This window comes from Rousettus aegyptiacus, unplaced genomic scaffold (genome assembly GCF_014176215.1).
Source record: "Rousettus aegyptiacus isolate mRouAeg1 unplaced genomic scaffold, mRouAeg1.p scaffold_m13_p_4, whole genome shotgun sequence".
NCBI classification, from domain to species: domain Eukaryota; kingdom Metazoa; phylum Chordata; class Mammalia; order Chiroptera; family Pteropodidae; genus Rousettus; species Rousettus aegyptiacus.
In genome coordinates, this window is record NW_023416307.1 from 71,583,887 (window position 1) to 71,611,006 (window position 27,120).

General features: G+C 38.8%; 2 protein-coding genes across 4 annotated transcripts in view; one reads left to right on the top strand and one right to left on the bottom strand.

The window, feature by feature from the left end:
* ST3GAL6 (ST3 beta-galactoside alpha-2,3-sialyltransferase 6) overlaps positions 1 to 10,440 on the bottom strand; it is a 66,946-nt gene extending 56,506 nt beyond the window's left edge. For 2 of the 3 annotated variants that reach the window (XM_036219937.1, XM_016135827.2), the window contains exon 1: positions 9,737 to 9,844. The gene's annotated coding sequence lies outside the window, so the exon portion shown is untranslated. Of the gene's footprint in view, positions 1 to 9,736; positions 9,845 to 10,223 lie in introns of those variants that run through there. The other variant, XM_036219936.1, reaches the window with a different exon arrangement.
* LOC107505649 (translation initiation factor IF-2-like) overlaps positions 1 to 27,120 on the top strand; it is a 67,242-nt gene that overhangs the window by 12,141 nt on the left and 27,981 nt on the right. Inside the window, 1 exon segment of the mRNA XM_036219661.1 lies at positions 9,391 to 10,317. Within this exon segment, the coding sequence (XP_036075554.1) occupies positions 9,391 to 10,317 (927 nt within the window).

A 27,120-nucleotide genomic window follows, 5' to 3' on the forward strand; every position in this document is an offset into this window, starting at 1 on the left:
CTCTAACATCAATTACACGTTACCATTACTAATGTTTTGATCATTTTCTTTTGAAAACAGAAAATGGAAGAAGATGTATTCCATGCTATATGTAAATCCAAGTCCAACTTCAGAAGCAATGTGCAGAATCTGCCTATTACAAATTGTCTATATAGACCAACAATCCATAAGGCGCATAGTCTTATAGAAAGATGTGAATATATAGGCCGTATGTTTGAGTCTGCATCTGATCTAGCGGACATCTACACTGTCTGCTGCATCATCTCCTAAAATGCCTGACTTGGAATGTGATGCTCTAAAATCACCAAACTTCTCACAATTCTCAATCACACTGTTTCAGGCCTCAGTGCCTGCTATTCCAGGAGCCTAGGATGCTCTCCCTCCCTCCCCTCTCACCTTCCAGCCTCCCTGCTCCCCGCCATAAATCAGAATCATGTTAAGATTCTCCACTTCAAAGAGAACTTCCCTTTCTACCCCCACCTTGCATTTGGATGAGGACAGAGTGTCTAAGAAAAAGCATACATAAAGCTGTTTCAAGAATAAGCATAACTATAACTCATATTATAAATCATATTTATAAAACTATTTTAAAACTTCAAACTAAAGGATGTTCTGTTTTTAAATGGATATCTGAATAAAGTAGTTTTTTTTCTTCTTAACTCTAGTTTATTCTAAAAACTCTTAGTACTGTTAAACAGATTTCATCCCCAGCTCCACTAAAAGCCCATGTGCACATGTACACACACACATGCACGCACATGCGCGCGCGCGCGCACACACACACACACACACACACACACACACTGCATCCCTCACTGTGCCCACAGAGCTCCATGTTATAAATAGCACAGCACCTGGTACATGATACATGTCCAAATATTTGTTGCTGTTCACTGCAGAATAATTGAATACAACGACACGAGTAGATCGAGTACAAAGTGAAGTCAGGCGCTGAGAGGAAAGTGGAGAAAAAATTAGAGACAGATATTGTGAAACACAAAGACTTTTCAGAGTGTTAAATTTTAACATTTTAAGAATATAGTTAAAATAATAGCTATAATAATGAACTATAATGATCATAATGGCAAGTAACATTGATTAAATGTTTGATATTTGACAGAAGCCTGGCTAAACTATATGTTTACTTTCTAATTATCACAATAATTATAATGTGGACATCATTTCAAATGTACAAAAAAGAAAAATGATGCTCAAAAATTAGGCAACTTGTTCAGAGTCATGCAGTTATAAACTATGAAGCTGAAAAACAAACACGGGTTATACTCTGGCTTAAATGAAGGCGTATGCAGTGGAAAGAACATCCCAAGATCAAACAATGGATGACTTGGAGTAACTACAGTTTCAGATGGAAGAGTAAAAAGAAAGTTAATGACATGAAATGGCAGAAAACCTCAAAAAAACAGTGGGATTCTCTAGATTTTTGAGCAGGAAAAAAAATAATCCCTAATTAAAACCACACTTGAGGCCTGTTTTTATAAAAAGTGCATGGAGACAAGAATATTGGTGGTCATAGGTGGAGAGCTCAGGTAAAAAAATTTTTACAAGAATACAAGTATAATATTTCACAGTTAAAGCATAAAAGCCCTACTCACCTAATCCGCAAAAAAAGATTTTTTTGCTATAGGTGGGCTGGATCTGTCCTCCAAAAACTTCAATGGCAGGAAAACATTTATAGGAACTTCATGATCAGAAAAGTACCCATATCTCCTAACATCCTGCTTATGAAAAAAATCCAATTACTTCTAATTTGTTTCTAGCACAGCTGGGATCAAACAAGAGGGATCAGCTAATTTACTTTGACATATATTTGGAATATCGGTTCCAAATAGCCACAGCGTTTTGACAACAGTGTCCTTTCTCTCACAAAGACCATTCGCAAGAGTTCCTTCCATTTTCAGAGTCTAGCAATGGAATAAAATTATAAATCGAATTAATTGCTGTTGCTGAAAAGCAGTTAAAAATGCACTCACACCCTAGTTGAATGCCAGGATTATTATTTCATTCCCCTCATCTAAAGGTAACTGTATGACCCATTTTCCAATTTTTAGGTGCAATTTTATAACTCTATAATGTCTCTATTAATTATTACATATTATATTATCTATTATATATTTACTGTATATTACTCTTAAAAAGAAGTCAGGGAATATAAAAGGAAATCTCCAATCTCTTTTTATTCTTTGGCTCTATGCTGAACATAGAAAATGTACATACTCCCTTATTTCTGCCTCCTCCATCCTTTAATGCATGAAGGACTCAAGCATACTAAAGGGTCACACAGATTTGGATAAAAGCATTTTATTTCATTTTATTTTATATTTTATTTTATTTATATCATATTTTATATTAGCATTTTTATTTTATACTTTATTATGTTATTTTATTATTTTAATAGAAGCAGCACCTTCATGGTGCTGGCCTAAATATTTCCAACAGAATAGTTCCTAAGAGGAAAACTCCACCAAGCTGTCAGAAACAGTGAGCAAATAACCAACCTGAGGACTAAAATCGGGTGGTGGAGCAGGGGAGGGAACTCTTCATGTCTTTGTAAGGCAGGAAAAGACAAACTTAAAAGGCAGAAACTTTAAATATTTATAATTTTTAAAATATGAATACAGAATATCTCTATTAACGAAGAAGATGCCCTCTGAAGATATCATCCTTTGTGAGAAACTTTGTCACTAAGAGTCTCACCAAGGGCTGACAATTGGGCCCCTCTCCTGCATGACTGCCTCTCAGTTCCCTCTGCCAGGCACTTCCCCCTTCCTCCCAGCTCTGGCAATCTTTTTTTCAAGACAAACTTATTGATATTTTTCTTTTTTTCTGTTTCTTTCTTTCTTTTCTTTCCTTTTTTTTTTTTTTTTTTTAGTTTCAAGTATACAATACATTGGTTAGACATTTATACAGTTTATAAAACGATCCCCCTAATTGCTCTTTATCTCCCCTGGCTCTCCTCCTAACCATTACATTACTATTAACTGCATTCTCTATGCTGTATTCCCCATCCCTGTGACCATCTATCAACCACTAATTTGTACTTCTTTAACCCATTCTCCCAGCTCCCCTTAACTCCCCTTCCCTCTGTCTGTCACCAGATTGTCCTCTATATTTGTGCTTTTGATTAGTTTCTTCTTTTTGTTCTTTAGATTCCTCATATAAGTGAAATTTTATGGTATTTTTCTTTGACTTATTTCACTCAGTATAATAACCTCTATGTCCATCTATGTTGTTGCAAATGGTAAGAGTTCATATTTTTCCATTGTATATATCATAACTTCTTTATCCAATCATCTGTTGATGGGCATTTAGGTTGCTTCCATATTTTGGCTATTGTAAATTGTGCTGCCATGAACATAGGGGTGCACAGACCTTTATGAATTATTGTTTTGGTTTTCTTTGGCTAAATACCCAGAAGTGTAATTGCTATGTCAAAAGGTAGATCCATTTTTAATATTTTGGGAAACTTTCAGAATTTTCAAGAGTGGCTGTACCAATTTACTATCCCACCAACAGTGTATGAGAGTTCCTTTTTCTCCACACTCTTGCCAACACTTGTTCTTTGATCTATTAATAGCCATTCTGACAGGTGTGAAGTGATATCTCTCATTGTGGTCTTAATTTGCATTTCCCTAAAATTAATCACCTTGCGCATCTTTTCATATGCCTATTGGTCATCTGTATTTCCTCTGGGGGAAATATCTGTCCAGGTCTTCTGCCAATTTTTAAATTGGATTATTTTGTTGTTGTTATTGTTGTCGTTGAGTTGTACAAAGTTCTGGCAATCTTGATAAAGAGGGCTTTTTACTCTCAAGACATTTGTTTGTGTTTCAAACTAGGTTAAATGATATCTATTAGAACCTAAGAAATACCATAATAAGCATTGGAACTTCAGCAAAGCAAATCTCTGCCTACTCAAGTGCGTAAAATTATGGATGTAAAGATGTTCGTGGTACTATTAAAGAGGGAGATGATTTTGTTATTCACGTTCTTGTCACACTTATTTCCTCAGTAATGTAAATGAAGCCTGACTAACCCAAATCAAATTTTGATAAATTATGAATTATGAATGTGCTAAAAGTTTACTTTATATGAAACCAAACTTTGGAGTATCCATCTGATGACATCTACATTCTAGTCCCTTACTTATCAGCATAAGTACACTATAATATTTTCAAAAAGAAATTTTCAAAACCAGAAAGGTTTTAATTAATATATACAAATCTACAGAGATGGAATATATGCTTTCTCCAATGGGTAAAGTTTTTGAGATGACCAATTGATAATCCTAATAGTTATAAAGATGATCATAGCAGTTATAAAGATGTTATAACTGAGCTAATATATTAAGATTGTGAGTCAATCCACGGACACTGAATGAGTCATTTGGCCAGTGTTTTCTTGATCTATAATGTTCTGGACATTGCACCAGATAACAAGAGGTACAGGGGTGAAGAAGAGAAAACATCATTGCTGCCCTCTTAAATAGAAATGTGTTCCAGATTTTATGCCTCTAGATCAATCAGAAAGGTATAAAAGCTGAAAGTGAATCGTTATGTATGTTAGTGGTATTAAGCATGTAAATTAATAAATGAGCATCTGGTTAAAGAATCACAAAAACAATTTGTTCTCTAAGGAGTGTACCAAGCTTCCCCAGAGAATATACTGGTGCTGAGCTACCCTGGAATCTAAAGATAACATGCTGGCACCTTCTGTTCATTTCTGGGAAATGGATGCTGCTAGGATATCAATTCGGACATAAACTTTCATAATTTAGGAGCTACTCTAATACTGCTAAGATCATCTTCAAAAAGCAATAGAAATGAAAGTTCTCAGGCATAGTATACTCCCATGAAAAATATTACGAATCCATTTCCACTGAAATTGTATTCTACAAGAGAATAAACCTTCCATAGCAGACTTCATAGAGGGTCTGGGTGAGAGGGAGCAGGAGTTCAGGAAAAGGCAAGGTATTTAGATCATCATCTCTTGCAACGATCATTGTCTTCCAAAAGATATCAACTGTAATTTTTTTTTTGATTAAACAATTAATTTTTAGTATCTAGTTTCAGAAGTCATTCGGCTAAGCCAATGACTTTTTAAAGACAACTAGATATTCAGTCTGGAGAGAGGTTGAGAAATCAGAGCTAGCGCTGGAGAGTTTTATGAATAAATGAGAAACTACATAAGAATATGAATTTATTTCAAAGAATAGGAGAAACACTGTGCAGAGTCTTTTGAGCCCTGCTTCTCTGTGTGGATCTTCCCAGGCACTGGCCTAGGACAAAGAAGGGGAAATCAGTAATAGCCAACTAACAGGGAGAAGAAAAACCAACTGAGAGTGAAAAATGTGTGTGTGTGTGTGTGTGTGTGTGTGCGCGCGCGCACACACGTGCGTGTGTCAGGAAAGCCCATTGCTCACTGAGTGAAGACTGAATTAGCCTCTAATTAAAAACCTCCAATAGCATCCCCTTCCAATTAAAACATAGTTGAGGGTCAAAGTAGTATAAATTAGTAGTTGCTAGATGGTCACAGAGATGGGGAGCACAGCATAGGGAATGCAGTTAGCAGGAATGTAATGGCTAGCTGGAGAGCCAGAGGAGAGAAAGAGCAATTAGAGGGATTGTTTTATAAACTAAATAAATATCTAACCAATGCACTATATACTTGAAATTAATAAAATAAAATTTAAAAACTAAATTTTAAAAAACAGTTCAAACTGTTTTCTGACTTGAAGGCTTCACATAAGCTGTCTCCCACCTCCCTCACTGACTTATCTCCTCTTCTCTCCCTCTTTTGCACCGGTTTTCATCTAGTTCTCCAAACACCCCAAACTCATCCATGCCTCAGGAGCCTTTGCAGTTGCTGTTTCCTCTGCCTGGAATACTCTTCCTTCTGCGCTTCACTTGGCTGGCTCCTTCTCACCATTCACATCTCAGATCAAATATTTCTGCTCAGAGAACCCTTCTGATTGCTCTAAAGTAGCTTCCCACCATCCTCTCTCTACCACACACCAAGCTGTATTGTTGTTGTAACACTCATTCTATCTAAAAGATGTTTTTTCATTTATTTCTATCTTGTTTAATGACTCAATTTCCCACACACACACAAAAATAAGCTCTGTAAGAGTAGGGTCTTTGTTTTGCTCAACACTGCATGCCCTATCCCCACCCTCAGCATCTAGAACATTTCCTATTACATGATAACTCAGTAAATATTGGTTGAATCTCAAGTCTCACATTATGGATGACCACACAGAATGTCACCAATGATCCACTGAAAAACCGTTCTCTGTTCCCTTGTCACCCGACTGTGACCCACAGCCAGCCATAGCAACTCCAGATCTGCTTCTATAACCTGTAGAAGGCAAGACTGACCTTGCTTCCCTTGATACAGTCTCTACTTTCCTTGCCATCTCCTCCTCTGGAAGCCTTATTCTCCTCATCTCCTACAGATCTTTCCCTTCTCTGCCAGAAAAAAGTAAATCATTGTTCAAAGACCATCATTACATGCTCCTGAACAAAATGGTGCCATTTGCACACTGTGTCTGAGGTATAAAGGAGAGAGAGATTGGTGGAAGAGGAGAACCTTTTCAGTCAGCTTCAGTGTTCATGACCAGAAAATTTCTTAAAGATTGGCTGTTCTCCCCTTCCTCTTTCCCAATGGTCCTGGAAGAAAGAAGCCCCTGGCCAGATACAGAAAGTTGTGGCAGTAAAGTAAGCTCCCCACTGCCCCCCCACCCCACCACACCAGATGACCAAAAGCGCTCCAAGAAAAAGAGATACAGACATCAGGAAGAGACTGAGATCCTGCTGCTCTTTATTCTCTTTTACCCTCAAAACTTCACCCCCAGAATCTCACCCCTTCTTAACCAAACAGCATAGCAGCCAAGGTCCTGATCAAGTCTGAGACACTACTGATTCCCAAGGTGAGGGAACTGTACTTCTGAAACCCTGATAAGAAACCACAAAAACAAATTCCTGCTGAAACCCTGTAACATTGAGCGCATACATTCTATTCCATACATCAAGCCCACTTCAAATCAAATACGTTTTTCTTTTTAACCCATGAGGATTCTCTTGGAAATTGTGATGTGTACTGTCATCCACTGTAGTTTAGATAAACAGGAGAGGTTAATTTCGTCTATGAGGATGGGAGTGTAGCCCTGGGAAGACTTCTTCCAGGCAAGAAGAATGAGTAGGAACTTCAGCGAAACTGTATTCAGAATGAAAAGAACTTTTGGAACACAATGCATTGGTGATGACATAACCTCCTGAATTTGGCTGGACACAGCACACCTAAGTGTCATGTCAAAAATGTGGAGAAGATAGAAGATGCCTAATTGATAAAAGTCTGAAGCTATCAGAAGGAAAGGGTTATGCAGACCACCTATTCAAGGCCAGCCTAAGGGGTAATTTAGAAAGTGTATCCAGATCAGAGGATATACAACTGGAGTGTGTGCACAGTGAAGGAGAAAGACACACACAAAGAATGGAAGAATTTGTGAGCAATGTATGCCATGGAGGCTTCCTGGCATGGTTTAAGGCAGAAACGAAGCAGATCTTCATGTGATCCATCCTAAGTCACTTAATCCAGGGCAGTCTCAGGTTTTTTAACTGTAAAATGGGGCTAAACATTTCTGTCTCATAGTGTTGTTGGGAGATTTAATACAATAGCATATTCATGACCACACTGGGGGGCACAGTGGGTGCTGCATGAGTTTCATGCTTTCCTCACCTCTTTGATAAGCAGCACCTAGAATGCATGCTAAACAGATCTCTGGCCCCAAAAACTGGATGAAATCAACATTTTCATAGAAGCCAAGTGGTAATCTGCATGGTTAGCAGGTGATGCTTATCAGAAAAACATGAGAAACAGCATTATTTCACTTCCCTCCCATCACATTCCACATTTTATGGAATACACAAGTATCTCCACCAGAAGAAAAAGGCCACCATTAAGCCTAGAATGAGAAAACGAGAGAATTACAGTTTTCACAAAAGACAGACTGATGTTTTTTAGTGATATGTCTCTTAATGGCATTATTCTGCCAATACTGTCTATTCCCTTCTGGGCCTCAAAGATTTTCATTGATTTGGGTATAAGAACAAATTAAGTATTTCCAACAAATCTACTGAGAAACATAGCCAAAATAGCAGTCTTATTTTTTTTTATTGCACCATTATGAGGAGACACAGTACAATCTGGGACTGTGACATTTGCAGGTGTGGTAAAAATACTGTTCAAAGAAAGCCCCATCAGGCAAAAAAAAAAAGACCTCATCCATCCCCTCCTTTAAAGACTGACAGTGTATGAAGCCAGATCCAGGTAATATAGAATCTCTATAAAAGTTCTCTCCTCATAAACTATTCTCTGTAAAGGGTTTCCAAGGTACTTAGCCTTATTCAGAGACAACAACGAGATATCGATCTAAGAGTGTCTCTTTTGTAGGTTTTGGTATGAAAAGCAGTTCTTGGTAACAGGAAAAGGCAGCATCTCAAAAACAATTTACAAATGTCAACTTGGCATGCTTTTGAACGGAAAATAACCTGGCAGCCTGACCAGATCTTTCCAAATATTTAACATCTCCATGTAAATAAAATGATAGTTTCATTTCTACAGCTCAGGGAGGAAAATGTTGACACCAGAAAGTCAAATATCCAGTCCAATTTAGTAGAGGGGATCTGAAGAGCTGTGCGGACCTGGGGCTCTAGGGCCCAGGAGGACGAGGAGCATCTGGCCCAGCTTCAGAGTTTCCTTAACTATCTACTTAATCATAGCACTCAGGGGACTTCCTTCCTAAAGCACATGTGACTTTGAGTTAAGAATCTGTGGCTTGTGTGATTTCTGATATGCTAGCCTTCACGATTCTCATCCCCACTCCCAGTTTTTAAATATTACCTTGGAACAGCAAGCCCCAACCTCTTTCCCCGCCCTTTCTACTGAAGATCATAAAAGAGGCGTTTTAGGTTTGTTTGTTTGTTTGTTTTTTCCCTAAGTCGTTTTCTATAAATTTTCTTTTAACCCAAAATAACAGTACACAAGAATAATGAAACCTCCAGGGAGTTCCGAAGGAAGCAGCCTCAAAATGACAAGTATTTTTCTCTTTTATCTTGAAAACTAACGGCAGGCCAAACTGTGACTTTCTCAGCTCCGCCCTTTCCCCCAACTGCCTTGCTTTGTTAGATCTAGTTCTACTGCGGCGGGAAGAAAGGTCTCTCGGAAATTGTTTCTACGGTCAAAGACGAGAACCGTGCAGACCTCTCGCCCCTGCTCGCGTCCAGATCCCTTTACAGACAAACAATAGTGAGCGAGGAGCCCGTTACCCCTGTTGGTCTGTCCTGTCGAGCGCCCAAGCTCCCCTGCGACTAGAGTAAGTGGGGTCCCAGAGCAAAGTCCTCTCGGCTCCCAGCGCCCCTCCGCCTGCCCGCGGGCTCCTCGCCCCTCTCGGGCTGGCACCTGTCCGGTGCACCGCACCTCCTAAACCCCGCGTCGGGGAAGAACGCACGCGACGCTCCCGGGCTGGGAGAGTGCGCAGAGGGGCAGTCGATTCAGCGTGTCCCCCTCTCCGACACAGTCTCAGAGGCTGCAAAACCGAGGGTCTCCGCAGCGCAGACCCAGGCCGCCCTGACCCGGGTCGGGAACTCGGTCTCCCCGCACCCTCGACCTCCCTCATCCCTCAATGCACACCCGCCGCGAGCCAGCCAAGGAGAGTTACCCGCCGAGGCCCAGGGACGAAGACCGCAGAAGCGTGCGGGGCTCCGCCGCCCCGGCCGAGCTGCGCTCGGTCCGCCGCTGCCGCTCGCCCCAAGCCGGCTGCTGTCCCTTCCGCGGCGCCTGCAGCATCCGGCAGCCGACACCCGCGGCCGGCGGAAACCGGAGCAAGGTGGCACCGGTCAGGGGCGGCTTGGGTATGATTCGGGCTCCCCCGCCCCGGACCTGGCCGGGGAGCCGGGAAGGGTGCACGGCCACCCTCAGTCCACGGCGCCCTCCAGCCCGGCGCTTTCCGCCGCACTGAGTCCAGATCCCCGCGATTGCGCCGAGCTTCTCCGAGCCGTGGGGGAGCGCCTCCTGCTCGGCTGCTGGCGCCAGATGGTGGCTGCCGCCGCCCCCAGGTTCGCAGACGAAGGTGCTATGCGGAGAGGGAGGCTGCGGGGCTCCCTGGTCCCCGGAGCCGCGAGGCAGGAGCCCAGCCTATCCCCTACCTTTCGGGCTGGGCGGACGCCAGCCGCGCGCCCTCGCAGGAAAATCAGCATGAAGGCAGGGCCAGGGAAAAGCAGCGGGTGGCTTCAGGACAAGGTAGGAGGATCAAGTTCCACAGCCAAGAAGACACTCCCATACCGCCCTGGTTTGTTTGGAAAACTGCCCAGGCGAAAGTGGGGGGCGGCCCGGGTACTCCCCTTCCCCGCTGGGCTGGCGGGCGGCAGAAGTAAATATATTTGCTTGGCGCTCCCGGGGACTTTTGTGACACTTGGCGGTTTGGTCTCTATGAGGAAGGGAGGGGTGTTCAGAGAGCTCCAGAATTCCTGGATTCTGCCCTTCAAAGACGAATGTGCTAGTGCTTTTTATCTTTTGGAAATGTTATTTTAGGGAGAACGAAGTGGGACGCGCGCTCCCCCTCCCCTTTTCTTCTTAAAGTAGCTCTTCCTTAAGGAAAACATATGTTAATAATGTCCTCACACTTGGATAGATCTGAATACTTTTTAAAGTTCAGTGTTTGTGAAATAATTCATTGTCTAACAACATTCAATTAAAAGCTCCAGCCTTTGGGCATTGAGCATCATAATCACATGCCATCAAATGATCCAGAGAGAAGAGCCACAGACTTGGGTGTAATTCAAATCGGACTATGTGTCATGCACTGAAACAAAGTCCCTCTTTTGTGACGGACCTTCTGATATTTGTTTTAATTTTAACAACAGCCTTAGAGGGAGCACTTGTTATTTTTCCAGTTTTACTAATTAAAGAGAGAAAGAGAGAGAGAATTCAGAAAATCCTTATTCCTTTCCTCTTCTTCAAATTTCCTTGTAAGTAACACATTCAAATTTGTTATTTTAAAGGTGGCTCTGCAGACTTCAGGGTAGTGAAAAATGTTTGAGGAATTTGCCCATCTGCACCAATTTATCTTGAGGTTACTTTGCACTCTTAGTTCCTTCTGGGTTCCTTATTATTCTTCTCTTGCTGGTGGGCTTCAGAATTAAGCCAGTGCAATACCTCATTTCGTTAGCTCTCCTGGGATCTGCTGAGAGAGGCCATCCACTGTATGTGATGTTTGTGCTTCTTCATATTCAGTAGTGGCCCAAAAGCCACTGTTCACCCTAATCTAGTTCAAATTCAACCTCATCCACTAGCCTACTGTGTGACCCTGGGCAAGTGTCTTAACCTCAGTGTACTTCTTTTTGTCATGTAAAGTGTCATAATGCAATTATAGTCTGGGGTTGTTAGGAGGATTGAAATAGAGGATGCGATAAAGAATTCTTGGCCCAGTACTTGTCACAAAAACCATCATTTTAGAAAGTAAGAATATTAACGACTGATGATTGCCCAGCGTAAGTCAGCTGCCTCCCATGAATCATCCATCCATCCCACAAGCCAGAATAATCTCATTTTAAAATGAAGAAACAGAATAAGGAAGTTAAGCACCTATATTGGAGCTGTGATTCAAATGAAAGTACCTAAGACTAAAATCAGAATTTTTTCCAGGATATAATGCTACTATGTAGCTATTTGGAGCAGGGGCTTTTGACTTGTGAAACCTTACTTTTTTAAAATGCAGGGTATATTATTGTATGGACACATTATTTCAACTATGTAAAAGTTTTGAATTCCTTTGAAAGGCGATAAAGAATTAAGTAGGGTGATGGGTTTATAGGTTTTTAGCCCTCTCTCTAGTGCTTTTGGTAATTGATTTGGGGGAAATATTTTTAATATAGGGAAGAGGCAAGAGAATTAAAGTGTTAAAGCAAACTACATTCAGAGACTGCAATATACTGATCAACTCTGCAGCCAGTCCACGAGGACACATTCAGAACAAAGATTTCTGCTGGGATTGCTAACAACCCATTTCTCCACACCCGTGGAAGGAGACACAGGAACAACAGTCTTTAAGGGGCTGCCCTACAGAAGTAAAATCATTCATTCCCTATGGCTAAAATCACGGGGAACCAAAAATTAAAAACTGGGAATTGGCATCAGGCTTTTCAGGCTACATACTCTTCCCCTTCCCCTTCCTCACTGTATATCCATATCAAAGGAAATGGGTAAACAAAGTCTTGAAATGTAACTCAAAAGAACTAAAGAATGACATGCAAACTGAATTTCCTGAACACTCAGGGGTCCCTCTCACTGTCTTTCTCTCTCTTGGTACCCTTTAGTCTGTCTCTCTCACTTTCCTCCACTCTCTTAGTCCCTCTCACTCTCTGCCTCTAAGAAGAGACCATACTCTGTCTAGTGTTACCCGTTTCAAATAAACTTTCATTTTGACTCTACCTTCGACATATGCATTGAATTCTATGCACTCTCCACCAAGGGACCCTCTTCTTCTCTCTGTGCAGGGCTTGATCTTGTGCTGGCTGGAAAATTACAGTTTTGCTATCACCCATGGGAACATAGGCTGTCACCTATAGGAACATAACATTCTAACAATAAGCTTTCTGCTTCTGTACCCTCACCTGCACAACTGACCTGTGGGTTGACAGTTAGTAAATAGACGAAAAATAGACTTTTATGTTCAGACAGAATGAAGAATGGGATTTGGGGCTTAAAAACCCTGTACCTCTATATTTCAGAGCTGCTTAATTTGGGGTCTGCGGACCCCTGGCAGACCCAGCTGGCTGAATAAAGAATGTGTTTCCTACAACTCACTGATTTCTGGTGGTCTGTATATCTTTCAGGGGCTGGTGGCTACAACAATCTTCCCCCACCCAGGGAAATTTGCCCTGTCCTGCATCATTTTTACAATGTAAATATATTTAACTCAGCCTTTGTGTACTTCTACTTTTTTTTTTTTTTAATTCTAATAAGGTATGAAGGAAGAGTCTAGAAATAGGAGAGAGCTCTTGGAACGTGCAGGGTCTTTTAAAGGCCCCTGAATTCATAATATTTAGGCAGTGTACATATAGTGCTGACCCTGTTTACTAGGTTTGTTTTTTCAATTATGGCGCAATCTCTTTGAATTAAAATGGCATTGTTTCATGAGATATGGTCTCTGCATACCCAGGGACAGGCAAAAACTAGGTTCCCCAGACTACCCTGGGGTGCCTGCCATTCAGCACCTGTAGACTCATAATCTAGGGTAAGGTTAAAGAAAGTAGTATTTCTTCTTCACCCCCAAAACAGGCCCCCCCTTTAAATTCTTATATCTTGTCCCAAGTACAGACTTTCTTGGCATGATTGATGTAGGACTGTACTTCACGAAGAGACCTACTCACTGGCGTGTGCTCTCATCAAGACAGTCACATCAGATCATAGAAGGTGTACCCCAGGATTGGAAATGCCCAGGAAGTGACAAAATACCACTTTTTTTTTTTTTTAATAATCTCACTAATGTGTAAGTTAAAAATGAAAAGTTTTCTTAACATTTCTCAAGACTTGAGTTGTTCAGTTTTAAACAATATCTGGTTCAGGACTGAGGTTGCCCAAACTAATCCTTTTTCTTAATCCTTTCTCCAACTCTAGGTGAAGAACCTGCCAGCCCATTTCTACCTGTCTTGAGGTTTTATCTCCTATAAGCGATTAGTTGAAGAGCATCTCAAAAAGAATAAGCCACAGTGCTGAAGCAGTCTAAACCCCAACTTAAAGCTATAACTCTAATAAACAAACAAACAAATAAATAAATAAAGCAAGCAAGCTATGACTGTCTACAATGTGAAAAAAACTATTACTTTAGTAGAAGGCAGTTTAGTTCTTTCAAATAGAGCCATAACTTCATACTTTTGAATTGTACACTCGAAACTTATTTGATTTTATTAATCAATTTCACCTCAATAAATTTTAGTAATAATAAAAAAAAGAAATATCAGGTGAAAACAAAACAAAATAAAACCCTTATGGCCACATTGAAAGAATAAGAAGAAAACCTATGTGAATCTTGTTTTTATTTTGCAGTGGGAAAAAAATAGGCATGAAAGAAGCTTGAGGAAAAAGGTTAATATGTTCAACTTCATAAAAATGTAGAGTTTCTAAATGGCAAAACACACAACAAAGTAAAAAGACAAGATGTAAAAAGGATTTGCAACACATGGCAAATGTTTAATTTTTTTATTATACCAAAAGCTCTTTGAGAATAAAGAAAAGAATTTAATAGAAAAATAGGTGAACTACATGGACAAGCAGCTCTCTAAAGAGAAAAATAAAACAAATATTACTTAATTAAACAAATATGGATGCCTACTATGTCCCAGGCACTTCTAAGCATGTATATGGCAGCGAAGGAAACAGATAATTCCTGCCTCCATGGAGCTTACATGCTAGTGGATTTGCAGTCTTGATTTCACTAACCAAATTTTGTTATGTATAATTTGCACTGATTGGTAAAAATTATGATTATTAAAACTCATCGTGTATATACTAGTACTGTCCTGTGCTATCGGTCGAGTACAAACTGGTGCAGCCCTTTTGGAGGATATTTTAGCAAAAAAAATATTACAACTTTAAATATTTATATATTTGGATGCAGAAATACAACTGATAGAAACTTCTGTTACAGATTTCCTTGCACAGTTTTACGATGTTGTGTGTAATAATTGCCATTTAGATATTGCTTATAATCTAAATGTAATCCAGTAAAAGGGGTTGGAATTACAGGATACACGTATACTATAGAATTCTGTTCAGTCATTAAACTATGAGCAAGTCCTATATCTAATATCTTTGAATAATGTCCAAGATACTACTAAATTTAAATAGTACATTGCAAAACAGACTGCCTAGTAGGTTCCTGTAATAGTTAAATATAAAAAATAATAGAAATAATAATGATAGTTATAATATAGCTTATGTTGGCACACACACTGAAAGTATCTGAAGGAATAAAAACAAGCTGTGAACATTAGCCACCTCGGGAGGATGCATTCATGGGAGGGCTTTCTTTTCTAAATTATACATTTCTGAATGTTTGGTTTGCACAACAAGCACCTATTTATTTGTAAATGGAGGGGACATTTTTTCAAAACATTTCACATTTTAGAAATGTTCACATGTAGTTGCTTAGAGAAATGTGAAATTGAATTTTACTTGTTGGGAAATGGGATATCAATGGTGTTTCTGAGAAGTAATAACAAAGCTATGTTATAAGGGGTGATTGTGCACCCTTTTCATCAGAACTTTGATAAAGACAATGTTTTGGGTTTCTATTGTCCTAGACCTCAGAATTAAAGGAACTCATCTACTTCTAAACTCACAGGGCATTCTCACATCATCAAAGAATATTTAAGAGAATGACTTGTCAAACCAAGAGACACCGAGATACAAAATTGGTTCTCAAAGGTCCACGGGAACCACTGACTGTGTATACCTAGGAACCTCTCCCAGCATTTTGCCAACACACCTGAGGAAAAACGAAAGGACAACAAGAGACTAGAGGAAAAAAGGATTAAGTGGAGGCCACTAGATACACTTGAATGTGAGCTCATATTTATTATACTGCTATATGCTAACTGATTTTATATAGATTATATTATTTATTAAATACAGCAACCCTGTGAGCTAAATCTCATTATCCCCATTTTCCAGATGAAGAATAGAAGACTCAGAGAAATTTCATAATTTGTCCAGAACTATTATTATGTGTCAAAACTGGGATTAGAACCCAGATTAAACTCCAAAGCCCTGTTTTTCACACCCAGAACACAGTACCTTTCTATTCAGGAGATGAAGGATGTTAGAAAGTTAATGACTAATATGCTACCATGTGACATTTCGAGAAAACACAATCATGATAAATTAAATAGGAATCCATGGAAGCCATAATTAGCCTTTTGTGCGTGGGTAACAAGCTGTTAGCTGAAGTGGGACTGCAGTCACTTCCAGTTCCCATCGTTCCCATTCCAGCTGCCCCAAGTCAGAATGTTTTCTCCAAGGATTCATAGACTATAGATTACTGAAACCTTCCCCTAGTTATCATCTCTCCTCGCTTTTCAGCTCTCTCTTTCACATCTGAACTCACTTTGAGGGATAGATCCCATTTTTTCAGGTAATTATAGCAGCAGAAGCAGTAACTGTAATGGCACCAGGGTCATCACAGAGAAACATGTCAAGCAGCTTCCCAAGAGCATGCAATTCAAAACTTCAATTCTTTATATCTCTTCCTCACTAGGAAAAGTTTAATATACTACAGAACATTGTGAATGCAAGAGAACCAGTATCAGTAATACAGAAACCACTTGTGAACAGCTGAAGTAGAAATAAAATGGATTAAAATTGATAATTGCTTCCCAGTGGTTTAAACTAGTAATCTGTTTTACTATAATCTTTGTTTTTAGGTGTCTTTTTGTGTGCTTTTAAAATTTATTTTTGTAGTCAGAATGCCATGCTGACAGCAGCTTTTCCAAATTCTACACATGACTGCTAATTATCACAAGTATATTAACTGCATGGTGATATGTTGACCATCCATCTGCAGTCTTCAAAGGTGGTAAATACCGATCATTTTCATCTTCATTGTCATTTTAGTATTATTCCATGAAATTGAGAATCTTCTGAATCCCTGCCTAAGGAACTAGAAAGAAGCATGTGTAATTTTGTTTTTGCTTGGAGAGAGATATGGGAGTAGACAGGATTGAATTTTATGCCTCTGTGGTTATCACATTATAAATTAATTTAACCGAGTCAAATAGGTCCTAGATTTAGGATTCACAAAATTTTGTGTAACTGATAAAAATTTTGGAATGGGCTATAATTTAAAAAGCTAACTACCATTGAATTTTCTTGGGTCTTTTAGAGCCAAGAGTCCTGTTGCCTAAAATCTCTCAGACAAAATTCTAACTCACAATATGGAAAACAATAAAACTCTAATACCGAATATTTGGAAGTTGCCCCTAAAATTTACTTGACTCCAAGATGATCCATGAATTGTTTTGTACATTGCTTTAAAAAATGTGCATATCCCTTGCAGTTAAGTCCTCCTCTCTCCCCCACACACAGTTATTCTAGATCTGAAATTTCTCAGACATTCACTCATCACTTCCATAGAGACACTTGGGAGCCTTTTATTTCGAGCTCTGACTACTTTCTGAATTCTCGGTCTTTTTTTTTTTTTTTCATAGCAGTACGTTTATTTTTCATATAAGATGTCATTGCAGGTAACTATCAAGGAATAATGCTTTTGTTTTCAGATACACAGAACTGAACAAATGCATTTTAAGATGCTGCCTTACTGTACATAGTAAACTAGTGATCATCTTCAGACATTACGTACAACTAGGAGGTGAAATAAGGTCATGTCTTTTGTTGATATGTTTATGAATCACTCAGCAGTGTTTTTATAGGCTGACTTTACCTGAAATCAGAATTAGATTTACTCCGGCTGGCTCTGGGCAATTATGAACTGCAGGTCTAGTCAAGGGCACAACAAGCTAAATAGAGACAGATACCATGTCTCGTTATGAATGGAGACTGATTTGGCTCCTGGCTCAGCACATTTTAAGAACTGATACAGCCATCCTGATAATTTAAGATTGAGTCTCTCTTACCACATAGGTTGGCAATCAGCATAATTGGGAATTTCTGAAACACTAGCTGAATAAGCCTAGGGTTTAAAAAGAAGAAGAAAAAAAGCTCTGTCCATATAACAGAATTGCTACTTCACAACTTTTTCCCAGTTCCCACATGTTGCCCTCCAAAAACCCTTCCTCTGATAAATTTTAGTGAAAGCCCCTAGCAACAGACCTTCCTTAACCCAGCCGTACATACTAAGTATCAGAAACAAGAGCCTGCAAAGTGGATGCTTCCATGGGAAAATATCAGCATTTCTGCTGGAGGTAAATGTCAAGTTTCCTCTTGGTGTTGTCAAAAGAATCTGCTCTCATGTAATCATCCTGGCCCTATCCCACCACTCCTTCCTTCCATTCTTCTAAGAATACAAAAGGCTGTGTCATAGCTGGGATCTCCCCTCGGGCAGATGTGACGGTGTTCCTGAGACATCTTTCACGTTTAGTTATGAGTGGGTGTCTTTGACAAGGCCAAATTGTTGAAATCTTAATTCTCAGGCTTGTACCTCCAACTGCTTCCTGAACACGTATTTATCAGCACCCACTGTGTGTGAGTACGTTACAAAAAGCAGAGTCAACAAATCCAAAACTCGATTTTTAGTCTTCCACCATAATCAGCCTTTTGTCTTAACTTACTCGTTTTTTTTTTTTTTTTTTTTTTACTGATAATGTTCTTCTCCTACTTTGAAATCTCAGAATCATCCTTAACTTGTCCTTTTTTGCTCCCATTTCAGCAGAACTTCCATCCCTTATATCACGAACACGTTCCACATTCAGTCATTGAACACATATGTATTAAGTGCTTGTTACATGCCAGGCACTGTTCAAATTGTTAGGAATACTGTTTGCCCGTTGAGGAAAACAGACAAAAATCCTTGCTCTCCTGGAGCTTATGTCCTAATAAATAATGGTGTCCTGAAAGAGTCTTCAAACATCATCTCGTTGAGTCCTTCGTCTCCATTCCATCTGCGCTCCCCTCTCACATAGTGTTTATTCCTCTCACACCAGGCCCAGATTTCCTGAGTCACCCCGTTAGACATCTCATGCCTATCTGTGTGATAATACCCGAAGGACCCACAGCTCACTCTTTTACTTTGGCTTCTTGGATAAATCTCCCAAACTTTACTTAGACTTCTTTTCCCTTTTTCCTGAGAACACTCTGTCTCCCCACCTCCCACCCCACCAAACCAAAAGACAGCAGTGGACTCCACCTTCTCTGTCTCCATCAGTCTAGGCTTTTGAAAGCAAAAGCAACATAAGTTGAGTTGTCTTCTAGGGATATGGTCAATTTCTGCTTTACCTTGTAACAGAAAAGTCATAAGCCAGCAGAACACCAAAGCTTGGGTACCTTCTTGAGATGGAGGAAGGCTAAATATTAATAGTAGGGGGTATATGGGGAAATATAAAGAAGTTTAAGACAAATTCTTATCAATAGTAATCTTCTTGTTGCCAGAAAGGTTCCTGTCTTATTCCACGAGAAAGAATTCAAGGGTAAGACGAATAGCTGGAGAGCTTGGGGATCCAGTAACCAGATTCTTATTTTATTCTGCAAGAAAGAATGTAAAGGCAAGACAAGCAGCAAGCAGGAAAGCGTAAGGGTTATCAAAGCAAAAGTGCTCACTCGTGGAGGGGGAATCCGGTGAGAGTCACACCAACATGGCTAGTTATGAACTTTTTGTTCTCACAGAGGCAGAACTCAGAAAAACGTGGTGCTGGCATAGCCTGGTTGTTATCTCCCAGTAGGTGGGGAACTTGGTTCCCACTTTTTCTTCCTCATATGGTGTTTCTGAAACAGTCATGGTGTCAGGTGCACGAGGGATCTACAGTATTTGCAATGCAGATGAGATGAAAATGATATTATAATTAGCCAAAGACAGAGTCTAGGCTGGAAAAGACCAGTTTTGGCTTATCACCCTCACTGGGGCTAAAACAAGGGAAGAGCTGAAGAAAGGAAAATTTTCAGTGCCCTATCCTAGAGGGGGAGGAAGTGTCCCTGTACTACCTGTTCTGCCTCATGATAACACAAGGCAGGGTATAGCAGCCCCAAATGAATAAAAGCTCTGGACTGACATGGAAGGTCAGATGAAGCAGAAATAAAGTAAAATTTGTTGAGCAATGAGGATAATGAAAGGCTTTGCATTCATTATCACATTTAACGGTAACAAACCTGGGAGTTCAATATTATCAAGATAATGTAGAGATTAAAAAAGAGAAAGAAACCAGATTTAAACCTAGGCCTGGGTAGGTCCAAAGCCCCAGCACACACATTCATCTAGCAGAGGGGAAGGGAGGGATCTAAAGCTTTTGCTAGGAAATCCCTCAGTTGATTCTGACATACAAAGAAAAAAACTGAAGAGAACAAGTATCACTTAATTCAAAAGGTTTCTGAATTTTGATAAAATACGATTCATTTATGTCTTTAATCTTTTTGTAATTTTCAAACTAAACTTCAAATTTTCCACTTCTACTTTTTCTCTAGTAGAAATTATGCTCTTTTTACCGTCCTTAAAAAAATTCATTCAGCAGTTGCCTAACAGGTAAAAACAGTCTGTTGCAGCATCTTGTGGGCCTTCCTAGATTCTCTCTTTATAAATGTTGGTTAACAATTAAAATTTGCTTTTGGAATTGAGTAAACTTTCCTCAACTGTACCTTGGGAGATGCTAATCTGAGTTCCAAGAAGGAAAGATTTCTAGGCAAATAAGATCGAAATTTACCCTTCTCCTAGCTGTATCTTAATTATTAACATATTAAATAATCAGATAAAAACAGCAATAAAGATGTTTATAGTTACTTAATAGTTAAACAAATTTCAGCAACCTTGTTTTTGTGAGGAAAGACTCTTTTTAGTAATCTATCTCCCAAAACCACTTTAAACAAAAAAGAAAATTACCGTAGGTTTGATTCTCTATATATCCAGTTAGAAAACCAAGGCTGAGATCCTTTCATGAAATCACCCATGAATATAGAAGATTGGAGAGCGATGTCACTTATGTCATCAGAAATGTATTTAAAGAAAAAAATTGCATGGCAAATTTATGATGACAGATTTAATATAAAATCACCATATTGTTTCTAGAACCATACAGCTCTCAGCATTTCTTAATATTTTATTATGTAAGTATGTAATATGATTAGTCATTATTTTAAAACTGTGTTTTTCAGTTCTGTGGATAAAAAAAGGGGTGCTGCAAAAAATCATAAATTCCTAACTGGGCAGGTTGTCATGGGTGAAGTCATGTCCCAGGTCTATAACTTCTTTAGTGCAAGGTTTTTAAGCAAGCTCTTTTGTTTTTGTCCATCTAGGTTAATGCATCTTTGAAATGCCTGAAGTGATACCCTTCAAAGGTGTAAGCACCCTTAAGAAAGCACAGAATCTTGTAATCCAAGACCCACTTTGCTTTCTGCCACTCTCATGTAATCTTCCTTATATGCCCTGCTTAATTTCAAATATATAAAAGAAGCTGTAGCTGTTATTCTCAAGAGCATTTGAGATCTTGCTCCCAGGCATACATCATCAGTTTGGCTCAAATAAACTCATAAAAATTCCCTACAGATTTCGATATTTCTTGCATTGACAGTTCAGACATAATAAAATGAATTCTGGTCAAAATTCAGGTTTAATGTCTGAAATAAATGTATATCTTTTTCTGGGCTAGCTTTTCTTCATCTCTACAGAAGGAGCTTGTGCAATCTAAATGCTCTAACCTCAGATAGTCTTGCAATCAAAGTCTTAGTGCAACAAAAATGCCTTCGACATCAACCTATGTCTACCTATTCTCAGTAAAACTTTATAGTATGTGAATTGATCATGGAAACAATGGGAACGGAATTTGATATTTATGTCATGATTTCATTCATTCATTTATTTGTAAGTTTATTGAGAACCTACTGTTGATGTAAGAACACCCAAACCTGTAGAAAATTTGTATAAATGTTTATTAGAATTTATTCAGTGCAGACATAAGACAGGCCTGGAAGCAAGATCTCAATAGACTGAGAAAAATGCTTCCCAAAATGACAGCTTTGCAGTCTCTTTTATACATTTGGAATTAAGGAGAGAACATAAGGAAGATTACATGAAGGTGGGAAAAAGCAAGATGGGGATCGGATTATAGGATGGCTAATAAGATTATGTGACCTCTTTGAGGGCTGTTATTCTTCCACTTCTGAAGGGTCTGAGAAAGAGGCATTTCAAAGGTGTATTAACCTAGTTGCACAAAAACAATGGGCAGGGCTTGTTCAAGGCAAAAATAAAACTTTTACTAAAGAGTTATATACCTGGAGTGTGACTATACACTATGACCTGCCCAGTTAGGAATATATGGTAGCATCACCCTGTAATGTTACTTTTGGTCACTATACTTGTAAGATTTACAATAGAGCCCCTTTTCATCCACACTACTACATGCTTAGCAAAGGGGCATCTGAGGCATGGGACACAGAGAATTCCAGACATGGGAGTTCCTGTCTTGAGAAGTGATATAGGGGGGAATAGGCATTCGGCCTACAAATACTGCAATTAAATGTGTGTCATGCATTGGGCTAGGTTCAGAGACTGCAGAGGTGATCAGAAAGCATTCCTGCCTTGATGATGCTTGCAGACTAGCAGACATGTAGACAAATACTATTTATCAGGCATTATAACTGTTAGACATAAGCAGAGTGTGGTGGAAACTAGAGAAAACACCTTCCTAGGAGCATCTGTAAAGATGACATTTATGATTCGTTTTATGCAGAAAATAATCTTCCTTGTTTATTATTTTTTTTAAGGATTCTTCTTGACTAGTGTTATCTTTGTCTAAAATAAAGCATGTATTTATGCAGAATTTCCCAACAGGAAATTTCTACCCAAGGCTTCTGAGCCACTGATTTGTAAATCTTTTCTCAAAAGGTCTTTAGGGGTCTAGCACTTCAACCCAGATCACCCAACAAGGCTCCAAGCTCTAACAGGGATTTTTGGGTTTCTAATTCTGTAGGTATGGCCTGAGAATTTTTATCTCTAACAGGCTCCCAGAAGTTACTGATGCTGCCAATTCGTGAGAAGCATGGTTAAATATACCAACTTCCAAAGTTAAAATTACTATTAAAGGACTGTAAAACAAACAAAAAAAAATCTGTTTCACTGAAGGAATAGCAAGGCATAGGTTATTTATAAAATGAAAATTTTAAGTAAGTAGTCAAAACTAAATAAAATAATAAATCATATCCTAAATGCAATGATCTATTAACTTGAAATCAGAAACCTCCTTCTACCACTGACTGTCAATATTCAAAATACTTTAAAGTTGAGATTCTTCATAATCTGACTTGAAATAACTCTTTTTTTCTCCCATAGATGTTTTAGAAATTGAGATTAAAAAAAATTCTTTTCATACCCAGTTAGTATAGTGTTAGACTTTATGACGAGAAGGCAATCCCAAGGATGTGAGGGAATTTATTATTTCTTATGAATGTGTCTCTTGGGAGACAAAATTCTAAGGCAGCATCAATGAGAGCAAACAGGCTGTCGGATGGTGGTAACAGTCCAAAGGGCTGGACAACATGAAGAGACAATCGCCAACAAAGAGGCTTTAAAGAAGAAAACCAAAATGAAAATGGAGAGAATCTATGTTTTTAGATTAATCTACCTGCAGTCTGGAAACTCAATGTACCTAATATCAACAAGACTACACTGATAGTTTCCGTTATTAATAGCCACATCAAGAAAAGTAACTATGATGTATTATTTTCCTCTTGCTGCTCTACTTTGTTACAGAAAATTATAATTTATTAGCTTACAGCAACACAAGTTTATTTTCTTTCAATTCTGGAGGTCAGAAGTCCAAAATTGAGATCTCAGCAAAGCTGCGTTCCTTCTGGAAGCTTCAAGGGAGAACTAGTTCCTTTCCCTTTTCCAGCTTATAGAGGCCACTTGCATTCCTTGACTCATGTCCTTTCCTCCCTTCAAGACCAGCATTATAGCATCTTCAAATCTCTCTCTCTGATTGTGACACCTGCTTCCCTCATCACTTGTCCTTTTCTGACACTGACCCTCCTTCCTCTCTCTTATAAGGACTTTGTGATTACATTGGGCTCACACAGAAAAATCGGGATAATCTTCCCATTTCAAGATCTTTAACTTCATCATATCAGCAAAGTTTCTTTTGTCATGTAAAATAACATATTCACAGTTTCTGGGGATTAGGATGTAGACATCTTTGTGGGGGGGGGGCGCATGATCTAGCTAATCACATATACCATTTATTTTGTTCCAATCAAAAAACAGTTGGAGGAGTGTTTTCAATACTGGGCATCACATTTTTTTTAGGAGAAAATTGATAAGTAGTGTTACAGAGAAGAGAATGGTTACAAATTATTAATTCACTTAAATATCTGTGAAGTGTTCACTGTGTGCCAAGCACAAGGCAGGGAGAACTCTGAAGGTGCAGAGAAGAGCACACGAGGCTGTAGAGGGCAGTGCTTATGAGCCAGGACTCTGGGGCATAATTATCTGTTTTTGTTTTTGTTTTGGGGTGTCTTTTTTTTAAATTAAGTTTATTGGGGGTGATATTCGCTAATACAATTATATAATTTTCAGGTGTACATTATAATTTGACATCTATATATTCTAGAGTAATCATCTGGTTTTGAATCCTGGCCTTACCGTTTATATGCAGTGTGACCTAAGCAAATTGCTTAATCTCGCTGTGCCTCAATTTTCTCACTTATGAAATTGAGATAAAATTATAACTGCTCCCTAGCATTCTTGTGAAGGTTAAATGAGACTTTTCGTTAAAGGCTTTGGCACACTGACTGGGACATCAAATTCAATAAATGTTGGTATTGAGGAGAGTGAGGGGGTTTGCAAACAGAGCATGCAATACATAATGGCCATAGGGAGTTTGGAAAGGCTTTTCAGAGCTAGGTCTTAAAAATCGAGTTTCTCGTACTTAGTTGAGGAGGAATGAGGGATGTCTAGTGAGAAGACAGAGTAAAAGACTTGGAAACCATGGGAAATGGCTTAGGGGACTGGGAGGATTTCTCTGGGAGATGAAAAGGCTTAGGAGTCACATGAGAGCTGTATTTAAATACTATGCTTGGGTATTTGACACACACACACACACACACACACACACACACACACACACACACACTTATTAGACTTCTTTTATTTCTACCCAGAAAAATATCCAAACCCAAGTTGAAATGACAAAAACGACATTCATCTCAACATTTGAAAGAACTTGTAAATAATAAGGATTTTGTTAAATTCTTTTGAGGAAATATAAACCTTTATCTGTGCACCACTGCCTGTCAAAACACACTGCCTTCTTCATGGGTTGATCTGTTTCACATTCATTTTTCCCCTTTACCTTTGTCAATAGAAACCTAAGGATTTTGGGGAACCAGTGGACCATAAACTTTGAGAGAGGCTGGTCTTTTCCTCAGCCCCAGAGGTGTAGCTAAAGACTGCTTTGAGCCAACCATGGTGACCACTGCCTTTGTCACTGCTTCGGTTAAGAATGGGCACGCCACACAGTTTTTGCCAATGAGATAGGAGAGGAAGGTCTTGGGAAATGGTTTCCAGATCTCTTCAAAAAAAGATAAATGAGGAAATCGAGTGCCCCCTCTTTCCCTTTTCCAGCTTTGAAACACTGGTATCTGAAGATGAGATGCCTGGAGATGTGGCATTCATCTTGAAATTCGAGGACACATTTGAGGACAAAGCCAACATCTGAGGAAGGCAGAGCAAGAAGACAGAAAGTGTCTGAATCTGCGATGAGCGGGATGAGCTGCTAAATTATCCAACCTTGCAGTCATCATAAAGTATGCCGTACATTATATTAATATGTAATATATTCAAATACACTCAATATTAAAGTCAGCCACATTTTTCCTTCTTATATCCCAAAAAGCATTCTTCACATACAACTAGCAGCATATAATTTTGAAAATCCAAGTTCTTCAGAAAATATCCATAAATTCTCTATGGTCTGATCAAAATGCTGGTTTTAAGAATTAATTTTGAATGAAAACTACTGACCTGATTTTCATCTGGGAGATTCTGTTAGACACTTTTCTTTTTTCTCTCTATTTAGCATCAATTTCATTTTATTTTTATTTTTACTTATTTTGTTTTATTTTTTAGGCAAAGCAACCCTTGGCTAACCTCACAGATAGCAAGGATCTTGTCAGTTTACGATCCTTTATTTTTTTATTTTTTACACCTACAGCACCTGGTCTTCCTAGGTGGTCTCCCATCCAAGTCCTAAGCAGGCCCGACCCTGCTTAGCTTCCACAATCACATGGGATCAAGCTTGTTCAGGGTAGCATGGCTATAGACTCAATTTTATTTTTTGTATCAAACCATACCATTAAAGGGCTATGTACTTATCCAGTCATCACAATTAATACCACAAAGTGTCCAGTAATGGAATAAGTTGCCTGTATTAACTATATAACTATGTTTCAAAATTAATTCCTGCACGGGTAAAAGATTAATTTTCTAATTCCTAAAATTTCTACAATTCTAAGAAGCTATGATATCAAATTTTCTAAATATTGTACTAAGCTCACTGTATATTGACAAATTGATTCATTTGCTACTGTAAAAATTCAATGAAGAGATAGAAAACAACAGTAACAATAACAACAAATTAATGGAGGCTACAGCAAAAGATGATTTAACAAACATTCTTCCCAAATGTAGAAGAGAGAACTGTTCCTCTGATTTCTGCTAAACATTCTTTTTGTACCGCAGATCCTCAGTGCCCTTATAATTGCCTTAAACTTCTCATTTGTCTGTTTCCTCTTGTTTTCTCCATCTCATCCTCATTTTGAATCAGGATGAGTTGAAACAGTTTGCTGGCCCAGTTATTTAGGTACTAGAAAGGGACAGTTCCTTGTAACAGTAACTTACTTTTGTCTCCTCAAATTTAAAGATTTTACAGGACCTATGTCTTCATTTACATCTGAAAATAGTAGTTCCATTCTGAGCCACATCTTTGCCAACGTTTGTTGACAGTATCCGTAAAAGACACATATTTACAAAAATTCTTTCTTTAAAAAGAAGTTAGAGCAAGAAAATTTGATCTGTCACCCCCAAGTCTAGGGAAGAATGTCAAGTCAAACTTTAATTACACTTTGAGACAATGGAAAAAAACTAAGTGTTCGCATTCCTCTCAGGCCTTCTTCCAGTAAGAAGATGATGGTTTCTAGAAGTCTGCAGCAATGTTTCAATCATCCTTATGGAGTTTACAGAACTAAACTATATAACATATTTTATATTCATGATACTCTGGCATTTGGGGCCTTGCTGACTGGCGTAATGTGATTTATAATAAAAAAATATATATATTTGGTCTTGGTCTCCATTTCTGGCTCAGAGTTCTTAACATCTTTGGAATTTCCTAA